Source organism: Quercus robur, chromosome 12, assembly GCF_932294415.1.
Source record: "Quercus robur chromosome 12, dhQueRobu3.1, whole genome shotgun sequence".
NCBI lineage: Eukaryota > Viridiplantae > Streptophyta > Magnoliopsida > Fagales > Fagaceae > Quercus > Quercus robur.
The window spans coordinates 19,784,786-19,795,926 of NC_065545.1; the positions used below are offsets into that span (position 1 = coordinate 19,784,786).

The 11,141-nt window shown below is 34.4% G+C and overlaps 2 protein-coding genes across 3 annotated transcripts; both read right to left on the bottom strand.

The window, feature by feature from the left end:
• Positions 1-311: 311 nt before the first annotated feature.
• LOC126709827 (uncharacterized) lies at positions 312-1,656 on the bottom strand. The gene has a single exon (XM_050410170.1). The coding sequence runs from the start codon at positions 1,451-1,453 to the stop codon at positions 650-652; it is 804 nt and encodes a 267-aa protein (XP_050266127.1). The 5' UTR covers positions 1,454-1,656; the 3' UTR covers positions 312-649.
• Positions 1,657-3,778: 2,122 nt separating this feature from the next.
• LOC126709021 (E3 ubiquitin-protein ligase SP1) lies at positions 3,779-10,023 on the bottom strand. 2 transcript variants are annotated; one of them, XM_050409083.1, is made up of 11 exons: positions 9,681-10,018; positions 9,418-9,470; positions 7,517-7,638; positions 7,309-7,404; positions 7,005-7,142; positions 6,849-6,914; positions 5,633-5,745; positions 5,435-5,545; positions 5,287-5,330; positions 5,091-5,199; positions 3,779-4,341 (listed from the first exon to the last, which is right to left on the bottom strand). In XM_050409083.1, exons 1-11 carry the CDS (start codon positions 9,755-9,757, stop codon positions 4,239-4,241), a joined length of 1,032 nt encoding a protein of 343 aa, XP_050265040.1. In that variant the 5' UTR covers positions 9,758-10,018; the 3' UTR covers positions 3,779-4,238. The 2 variants fall into 2 exon arrangements, with proteins under 2 accessions (XP_050265040.1, XP_050265041.1); XM_050409084.1 differs by lacking the exon at positions 5,091-5,199 and having other exon boundaries at positions 4,113-4,341; positions 9,681-10,023.
• Positions 10,024-11,141: the final 1,118 nt, after the last annotated feature.

Sequence of the window (11,141 nt, forward strand, 5' to 3'; positions counted from 1 at the left end):
GTTAAAAAAAAAAAAAAAAAAAAAAAAAAAAAAACGCGCCGTTGTATATCCTTGGCTTAATTCTGCAGGAAGCTATTATTTGGAGGAAGGTGTTCTGCTGTAGTCATCATGTTCCTTGCGTTGATGAATCATGCTCAAATTTGAGCAGTTTCAAAATAATCTACTTTTACATTGCAGCTTTACCTTCAATATATATTCCCTCCGACCATAGATCTTAATGGATTGTTCTTCTATCGGCCCTCACTTTTATACCTCTCATGCTGACATTATCTAAAAATAACATATTTTGGGTTATGAAATCCAGTGAAACAGAAATACACAACCACTTGGAAGAATACTATAATATCTTGGCAGATCCAAATATATGTAACATATTATCAAGGATTCAGTACAATACACTGATAAAGCAATAAAATAAGGCATAACAAATAGGAAGAACCAAACCAAATTATTTAACATAATATGCTTCCAAGAAGATATAACATGAGAGAAAGACAGAGCCATAGACAGAGTAGGCTTAAGCCCAAGCACAAGAATGCAACCGGGAAGAAAAGCAAACCAACATACCAAGAGTCCAAGGCCTTTATGTAGTAATAGTAGAGGCTCTTCGGTTCATTTGAAATGGTCTTACTCTAGTTTGAAGGAGACGTTAATTCCTTCCATTTCCAATACCTGATGTAGTTCTGATCTTCATCTTGGCACGATTAATATATTCCGAAAAATGATCATTAGCATGATCCTTTTTCTTTGTATCATAAGCATCATCTTGTCCAGAGGTATTATGCCTACCACCAACATTTGTGACAGTCCTGATGATCTTCTTTGCTCGATTAATATAATCAGAAAATGTTTTATTATCTACTCCTGGATTCTCACCTTCTTTTTTAACTTGTTGCTCCATGTTCACACCATGATGTTTCCCCTCACCATTCAGTGCTTTTGCAGGTGCCTCTAACTTGGGCTTTTGCTTCTCCTCAACTTTTGAAGTACCCTTGACTCCTTGGCCATTATTTTGTCTCTTAAGCATGGGGTTCTCTTGCACTGGAACAAGGGGTGGTTTAAAGTTATCCTCTTTCATTGGAGAAATTTTTCTCACTGGACTGATGTTTTGAATAGGCAAATATGGTGTTGCTGACCTCCCCTTCACAATTGAAGAATGCAGGCCAGAATAATCAAACTCAATAGGAACCTCATCTGCTTTGGTCTTTTCATGAGCTTTGAGGTGTTGGGAACCTTCTACCAACTTGGGATGTTCATGAGCAGCTAGTGTGGTTTGGATATCAATGGTTCTCCCTTGATGATTATGGGTTGGGAGTGAAGGATTTGGAATGGGGGAGGCAGGACTAGAATCTCTTTGGCGACTTAAGAAGCGACGAATTGGACAATCGCTCATTGCACCGCGGATTTTCTCACACACACCTGTAGATTTTGAGCTATCTTGATTGTTCTCCATAGATGTTTATGTAAAAATTGAATGAGTTTGGTGTTAGCTTTGGTTGAGTGACAGTGGAAAGCAGTGCTCTGTGAGGGCTTGGGAAGCCTCCTATTTATTTGACAACTGAGAAGATTGAAGAGACCATAAAAACAATATAGCAAGGATGGTGCAATTAAAATTTAGGGAGCACCTTTGCGTGATCCTTGTGTGAAACTAATTTTCATTAGTAGCTAGAGTGATTGAGGAAGTTTGGCTAAGATTCCTTATCAATGAGAAATCCCATATTTTCCAACTGATTTGATGTTTGGGATCATATTCCCAACCTTTTGCTGCTCTCATTTTCTCCAAAAAAAGGGAATCTTACGAGTACCACTGATACACACAAGCCATTACGTGATTCGAAAATCGCTAGCTGTTTTACACAAATCACAACCACAACTTAATATGGTAAAAAATTTGGTTTGGAACCAGTGAAACTGGAATCGGATTCCATTACTATTGAAGTTTGACAAATAAACAAAGCTTTGCTGCAGCAATCTTCTTTGTTTGTTATGCTACTACACCAAATCCTGATTCCACAAATTATTATTGAAATCTGAAAAGAATCAAGAAACCTATTTGTCAAAATGCACCTCTCTGTAACTAGCCTATGGTCTGGAAAGGAAGGGAAAAGATACTTCAACTGGAACTCGTCTGAAAACTTTCTAGCTCAAAGCAATATGCTTCTTAGAAATCACATAATATAAAATTATTAGGGCCGACACAACTAAAGCAGAAGTTCCACAACTACAATGTGAAATCTTATACAGATTATAAACACTCTAATTCATTTTGACGAAGTTTAAGTTGATATTTCATTTATTCAGTGGCGGCTCTAGGAATTTTTTCTAGGGGGGTCATTAAGAAACTTAAATAAAACAAAATTTTAATTAAGAAAAAAGAACTTGAATACATTGAGTTATTGAAAAAAAACAAACAAATACATGAAATTTTACAATTTCCTTTTACGAGTTCTCATATTTTGAAATCACCTCATAATAGTTTATTATTAGTTTTCATTATCTATTGTCAATGTAAGTATGACCATTTTATTTTGTTTAGTATTTTTGTTTTTATGAAATTTTGGTTATATATTTGTCATTTTTTTATAAAAATATTTTAAACTAAATGAAAAAACTCAACTCCACTTGCACTATATAATTATTAATTCACATAACCACACTCATCCATATATAAATAATACACTAAATTGTTGTTTGATTGTGGGATAAGCTGATATGTGATCAGGGTGTGCAAGATTTAAAACATTATTTAAATTAGTTAAGAAATATATATAAATATAAATATATATTTATATATATATATATATAAAATTTCAAGTCAGGGGGTTCATTTGAACCCCCTGAAATGTATGTGCAGCCGCCCTTGCATTTATTTTATTCTATTCATATATATATATATATATATATAATTTCAAGTCAGGGGGTTCATTTGAACCCCCTGAAATGTATGTGCAGCCGCCCTTGCATTTATTTTATTCTATTCCTTATTTGCAATATATCAAGATATGATATTGATCTTTAAACACCTCATAAACAGATAGTTATATTCTTTCGGGAGTAATCATATTAATTAATTAAATTCATAGTGAGACCTATTATTCATATGAGATGGAAGAGTACAATATCATTATACTCCCAAAACATTATATAATTTTTCCTTTTAGCTAGGGATGTCAATAGGTTGGGTTTGAAAATTTTTCATTCTGTTATTAGTTTGCAGTTTTATTCAAATTTAATCACCAAATTTCCTTCATCTTTGAAGATATGATTATCATGCTTCACCTTAGTTTTACATTTAGTCCTGAAATTTCAATTGCATAAAAAGATCTATATCTGAATTGTTCAGGCTCACAAATCAGCTTAATACAAGCAAGATGAATCATTACAGATAAACAACGATGAAGCCATTACCTTGTGGATTGTTCTCTTGGCATTTAAAACTGTCTCGCAGAAGGATTTTTCAGTGTCAAGATAAGTCCCAACTCCCAAAGTCCAAATTAGGTTTGTTTCAGTTATTTTAGTTAATAAAACTCACTGAGAATCTAAATTGAAATGATTTTGAAACTATAAAGTAACATTTCTGCAATCAGAACTTCAAGATAAATTTAAAACTATTGTCAAATTTCAGGTGTATTATGCAATTACCCTATATTTATGTTTTTAATAAATCTCATGCTGTTAGCGACATCCATCCTCTTGGTGACAATTTTTATCCCCCCCAAAAAAAAATCCTCTTTATGACAAAGACAGACAATTTTGGCATATTACTTTACTCCTATAGTTAGACCATGCTTCAATCGTATATATTATAAAAATAATAAAAATCCCAGACAGAGTATCATGTACTTGGGCATCATGGTAAGGTGGCCGCAAAAGAGAGAGGCACAAAGTAACTATGGCATCTCCATTGGCAGACCAAAACAGAGACAATAGTCAAGACATAAAAAATTCTATGAATCACATCAATTTACAGGGTTGTCTAGCTGTAAATTATTTACAATTCAGAAGAGCCCAACAATATGCTTATCGATGAATAATCTACATTGTAATCACGTGGGGACCATTTCTCCGAACAGATGTAGATTTCAAACTTGCTAACAGAAAGCTGTAGAGAAGGCTTATCACAATTTTTACCCCATTTAGCAAAAAACTCTCATGATGAAGGAAAATTTAGGCCTTGAGATTCCTACATGTGAACTACTATCATTCAAATCTGAGCATCTGGCATGGTTGCTAGAACCTCAATGACGGAAAGTCTTCACTACCTGCTCAATTCGCCGCCGGCAAAGAGGACAGTTGGTCAAGTGTGAAGAGCATGTTATACAACAGCACATATGTCCACACCTGGAAATTATAAGCAATAGGTCATTTGTTAAATTTGATTTTTGAACTGTCAAACAAGTGAAACAACACTAAAAAAGGATGAGGAACATAAGAATTTTCAAGATAGCAAAGCTAAATGTTGATTTGGTCATGTCTTAAATATGAGTCTAGATCATTTGATGCACTATACATCACATTCTAGACGCATTCAGTTTGTTGAGAGCCATGTGCTTTTTATATTCTTGGCAACCTTGCTTTTTCTTCACAAATAGTAAAAATTTAATCTTTTGTTACATAAATAATTATATAGACTATGGAGAACATATTGTGTAAAATATAATCAAGTTCAAAAGTACCAGCCCCCACCCCCAACCCCACCAAAAAAAAAGGTGGCCAGCTCAACATACTAAGAAAATGTGCGGGGTATCCATCCTCCCACAGCATCTGTGGTCACAGGGACAGAACAAGCATAGGTAATCATGTTTTAGACAAACCCAGACAGTCATGCATGGCTAATGGTCCACCTAGTCAATCAGACTTAATTGGGATATGAAAGTGATGAATTAGCAACCAATCAAGAAATTGTTCATAAATTGATGTAAAAGCTTGAAAAGAAAAGTGGCCACTTCCTTTTATTCTCAACATCACATCCATCATTAAAAGATTATAGGATAGAAAGAAAAATATAAATGGCAGTGGCTCACAGAAGATTGACATCTAAATAATTCCTTTTTGCCTAAAATAAGGAAAAAAATATTTGGTTTTCTTACGGAACAAAAACAGCATTGTACTCCTGCTCGAGACATATGACACATATATCTGGCATTAGACGGTCTCTTTTAGCACCATCTGACTCAATGTCAGCCTTTTCATTTAAACCTGAAATGAGTTGCAACTTTCAATACCATATTGAAACAAGAACAGAATATGAGTAAGTTACATGGTTTAGACATGCAACACTTTTACCTTCATTTTCTTGCCCTGATCTCTTGGCAGCGGCAGCAAGAACCCTGCATGTTCAAGATTATAACATTCCCATTGGACATGAATTGATCAGTCACTCTAAGTTGTTTTCAGTTTCCCAATAAAAATTATAAATACTAGTACAACATACCTTCTCTGCAATTCAGAACGTCGCCTTCTTTCCATGAAATATTGGATAGTGCGCTTAGCAATGAGATAGAAACCAAACACCGTCAAACCCATAGATGCATACTTATACCACCTGTTAAGTAAATCTCTGTTAATTAGATTAAAATAATTAAAAAGAATGGGGGAAAAGTGTGCAGGTATATACAGACAGAAACACAACCTTGCCCACTTCCCAAGATTAGCTATGAGCTGGTCAATGGATTTGGGAGAAACATAAAATGGCCCTTTATGGGGTCGTTGAATGCGTATTGTTCCAACATCATCTTTTACAGCCTGAAAATCAATTAAAACAACAAATAAATAAATATAGCAGCATAAAATCAAATCCATCAAAGCACACCATCCAAGATCACAAGATGTATAGAATGGGTTCTCATCTATGATTTGTAGATCTTTTCTTTGCACAAGTATTAATGGATTGTGTAGGTCTGTTCCTATTTGATTTAAATTTCATGCTCTAATGTGTAGGTCTGTTCCTATTTGAAAATCACTTTTCTTTTTCATTTTTTTCCCTTTTACCTAGAGGATCAGACTGATGAGAAACAAAGTATTCTGCTGCACATTTTTCTCATAAGATTACCACAAAATAGTTCACCACAAAGGGAATGAAAGACCCAAGTTTACCATGCAAACAATCACTTTGCCAAGTGCTAGCGCATGCATGGAACCATTATGTAGCCATTTGTGAAAACATGACAATGTTTCTTTAATATCATAGAATTAATAATACATGCATTATTGTATAGCCATGTGTTGACTAAGCAATCTATAAGAGCCACCAAATTGAAGCAGATTGATTTAAACTGAAAACACAACTTAGAAGGAACAAATAATGCAATTCTATCACACACAAAAAATAGACAAAATTCTAATTGAAAAAAAAAAAAAAAAAAAAAAAAAAAAAAAAAGAAGAGAGAGAGAGGCTCAACTATTCATCTAGTTCTTGAGTATATAATGATATAATAGAATCTTTTTTTTTTTTTTTTATTTAATAGAAGTTTTATTGATAAGAAAAGTACATTGTGTTTACGATGGTAAACCCATTGCACTTGAAACGAATACAACCAAAATCAAAGAGAAGAGCTAACATAAATTAAAAAAATTAGACATGGTAATACAATGCGTAAAACAACTGAACCCTAAGTTGACAGTGTTTATCTCCTTCATTTTTTTTTATTGATAGATAACGAAAAATTTTATAAATAAAAAATAGCCAACCCGAGTACACTGGGGATGTACTATGGGGGCAAAAATCAAGAACCAAAATTACAATGATCAAGCAAAACAGGAAAAGAAAAACAAGAAAAATGCGATAGAGCCACACTCCAATCAAGGAGAGTATGTAAGAATTCATAATTATATTCTAGTGCTCATACCTCACCAACAACAGTCAAGGAAGTCCCAGTTGGAAGTACTCGTTCAATTCGCTTGACTCCAAGCATCTAAAAAATGTAAACTTCATCACATTAATTGACCCAAAATTTTGCCAGTGTCCTCAAGCACAAAGGGATAAATTGGTGAACAAGGCATACCTTTAGGCCTTGGAGATAGTCTAATGTTCCACGTACCAGGGATCTTCCTGACTCTTCAAAAACCTCACTTCCAACTGGTAGTACAAAACCTGATGCATTTCGAGCCCCCACCACAAATACACGACCAGTTCCATCATCCTGACAGATGAACCAAGGAGCCACCAAGAAATAAAGTAAGTCAAAACTTAAATTTTAAATGAAAGTCAACATCCTTTAACAGAACAATTAAGGCAAAAGAAACTTAGGAGACCGAACCACACACAAAGATGCAGCCTTAGGGGGAGAGAGAGAGAGAGTCTATTACCAGATACCATGGAACCTCTTTACTCATGGACAGCATCAAAGCAGAATCCTGTATCCATGACCCAGCATCATTGTGTTTCAAAAAATGTTGTTCTGCCTGAAATAGATATCAATATGATTGTTACATATGGATTACAAATTGAGAGACAAACCTTAATTTTCTTATAAAATATATGTATGTTATGATCTTTGAATTAATAAATGTGTACCGTTTCCTCTACAATAACACCCCGTAAACCACTGAACTCACAGTTGACCGGGGTTTCAGAACCAACTCTTCCAGAAATTGTGACAACCAAAGGTAATATACACTCAGCATCCAATAACTGAGCTGAAAAGCGTAAGAACACAAAACTCATCATTAAGGAACGTATCAAACCAGACTAATCACATTAGTTATGAAATAAATCATCCCCAATAGAAGTTCAAAACCAAAGCACATTTAAAAGCCTATATCTTAAGTCCTCAGCAACCCAAGAAGACAGCAAGAAAACTCATCATTAAGGAACATATCAAAGCATACTATTTACATTAGTTATGAAATAAATCAACCCCCATAGAATTTCAAAACCAGAGCACATTTAAAAGCCTATATCTTAAGTCCTCAGCACCCTAAGAAGACAGCAAGAAAACTCTCATATTTTCTTATTTATTTATAAAATTAAAGGCGCCCATGCATGTAGTGGGTTTTGAACCCAAGACCTCACCCTCCACACATTCTTAAGGGAGAAGGAAGTGCAATTTGGGCTAGAGCATATTGGCAAAGATTGTTGGAACAAGTCACAAATGATATGGTTGAAATTACGAAAGAATCATAATTTTATACTACAATTAAACATCACCAAGCAATCTCAGTAATTCTTTCTCAAGGACAACAAACTTATTCTAAGATGACTTGTTAACATAACCAGTAATCACTTACCCAAAAAGCATAATTAATAATCGCCTTTTCATGTTCTTCACTAAAAGACATCATACTGTAGCCCAGCACATACATAAAGTGGAGTAAGAGGGTGATTGATGCAATTCAAAAAATACTTTGAAGGTCTAATGTGCCTAAAACATCAGTGTGTAATATTACCCAAAGATTGATAATCTCAATCAAGAGATCACTTCTTCTACTTTTTTTATCAGTTCAACAGATCACTTCTACAAGAAGTTTATTTATTTTTAAAATTTTGCATCATATAAACATATACATACATGCAAATGGCACTTATCACATTTCACTGTAGAAAGGCATAGAGGACCAACAGAACTTGTATAGACACAACTAAGTTCTCAGATTTTATCACAAAGACATGCTATCTACATATCATGAGCAAAGTTCCAACGTTATACAATCCTCACAGAAACTAATTGGGCAACAGATTCTATATGTAATCTTGACAAGTATACTTCACAACAAATTCTTGAGTTAGAGCTCACTGGTAGCTTGGAAACAAATTCTATTCTCATTGAAGGTTTGAAAACCCAAAATACATCAATCTAACACACTAGCAGTTTGTTTAGATATTTCAATAAGAGAAGGATTTGAATTTCAGATTTTAGTTTAAATGACTTGAATAGAATATGAAATGACAAATCTTCTTCTTCTTCTTTTTCTACTATCAAAATTTATTTATGAATTTGAGCTTTATTAATATGACAATACTACAAACACAACAATCTTCACCACTTGTTAAGATGGCACATTGTGATTAATGCAAAATAATTTTCACTTGACCACCGATAACATCACTTTTATTGTACACCAATCACAACCTACCACCTCAGCAGTTATGAAATATGTTGTCTTCAGACTTAATTTTCATTAACATGTGGATATAAAATGATTAAATGTTAGATAACAATTCAAATTCATAATATCACACAACTGATTTTGTCTGAACACCAAAACCCGAACCATCATGTTGTTTAGTTATATCAACCAATTTACACTAACAACTATACTTCAAAACTATTGATTTTAAATCCTCAAAACTCATACACAACCTAAACAAATGTAAATTTAACATCCACAAGAATCATTTGTATAATTCAAAACACATAGTAACAACAAAAACAATATAAAAAAAATGAACCCTCCAGTTTCCAAAAAGGCGCATACCCAATTCCCTCAACTGATTCACCCGAGCCACTGACTTAAGAAGCACTGCATCCCTATCATAAAACACCAAAAACAAATGCATCAAAAACCACATTTAAAAAAAATAATAATAAAATAGAAATAAAGAACACCCATTACAAGCAATTTCCAAATTAAGCAATGTACGTGAACAAATTAGCAAAACCTAAACTAATTATTGACTCTAATTATTTTCAAATTTGAATAAACAGATAAAACAATTAGGGCTAGAATTAAGCATGTACCTTCCACTGCTTCTTCCAAGAAGGTACAGAGCAGCTGCACTCAAACAGCAACTGATTCCACCCCATGGAATCATCATCTTCAATCAAACGAAACCCTAATTTCACCGCACTTTCACCAAAACTTATTCATTTCACCGTAAAATAAACGAAAAGCAGAGAAGCACAGAGAGGCTATTAAGAAATTTCTTTTCGTTTTTTCTTTAGGTTTTCTGTTTGTTTCTCGCGAAAATTGAGAGAGAGAGAGAGAGAGAGAGAGAGAGAGAGAGAGGGAGAATTGGATGCGAGGAGTGAAGTGAAGGGGAGGGAGGAGCGAGTGACAATGCTTTGTTGCGTGGGCGTTGCTAAGATGCGCCGATTGCGTGTCCACCTCTAATCCTGCGCACACTTATGTTTTGCCTGTAAACTAAAGTTGTTAGTGCATCCCACATCAATGGAGCTATTTCTTTTATCTATTTGACATCACAAAAAGTTATTTTATCTATTTTATCTACTCATTTTATAAAACATATTACAACAATTAATCTATTTTAGCTTTCAGCATAATAAAATAATATAAACATCACAATAAAATATTCATCATATAGAGCATCATCATCTCTATCTTTTTCTCTCTCTTCCTCTTCGTCTCTCTCTTCTTTGATACAGAGCAAGCAAACAATCACACCACGACAATCACACCAACACACCACAGCAACCCACGGATCAACAACCCACCACCACCGACCCACATCCACGAAACCCACTGATCCACAGGCCACAATCCAATCAAACCACACCCATGGCACAAACCCAGCACAAACACAAACACAAACTCAGCACACGTACACAATTCTAGCACAAACTCGACAGCGATGGGGCTCGGGTAACAGATCGACAATGGAGCTTGGGGAGATGGGGTCTCGGCCCGTCAGAATCATTCAACCCGCGGCCACCAAAACCGCTCGACCTGCAGCCACCAAAACTGAAGGCTGATTGAACTGAGCACAACCGAGGTCGGCGAGCTCACCGGCGAAGCAGAGAGGAGATAAGGGAGGCACTAGAGGGGAAAAAAAATAAGAAGGAAAAAACATAAGAAAAAAGAGAAGCCGGAGAGAGAGAGAGAGAAAGAGAGAGAGAGAGAGAGAGAGAGAAAGAAAAAGAGAAAAATTTAATGAGAGAAGAGAGAGAAACTTAATAAAATATTTTTTCAGTGCACATTCATTTAGGTATGCCTCCACTACTGCAGCTTGTATTTTGGTGTTTTGGTGGAGTTAAAATAGCTATATAGCTATTTAACTCCACTGTTGCAAATACTCTTAGATGCTATACTCTATAAATACATTTTTAGGGTTAAAACTATAAATTTAAGTGATTTTTTTTGATATTTAAATATCAATTTAATATTAATTATTTAAAATTCTATTATATATTCTTTGTCTAAAATAAGTTCTTGTTTTAAAAGTGTAAAATTATTGATTAAGT

What these genes read in the sequence shown, in the direction of transcription:
- LOC126709827 (XM_050410170.1), bottom strand. Translation starts at nt 1,453, where the DNA reads ATGGAGAACAATCAAGATAGCTCAAAATCTACAGGTGTGTGTGAGAAA.
- LOC126709021 (XM_050409083.1), bottom strand. Translation starts at nt 9,757, where the DNA reads ATGATGATTCCATGGGGTGGAATCAGTTGCTGTTTGAGTGCAGCTGCT. An exon ending in AAGAGGTTCCATGGTATCTG is followed by an intron (nt 7,143 to 7,308) that starts GTAATAGACTCT and finishes TTCATCTGTCAG; the next exon opens with GATGATGGAACTGGTCGTGT. An exon ending in AATCTTGGGAAGTGGGCAAG is followed by an intron (nt 5,546 to 5,632) that starts GTTGTGTTTCTG and finishes TTTACTTAACAG; the next exon opens with GTGGTATAAGTATGCATCTA.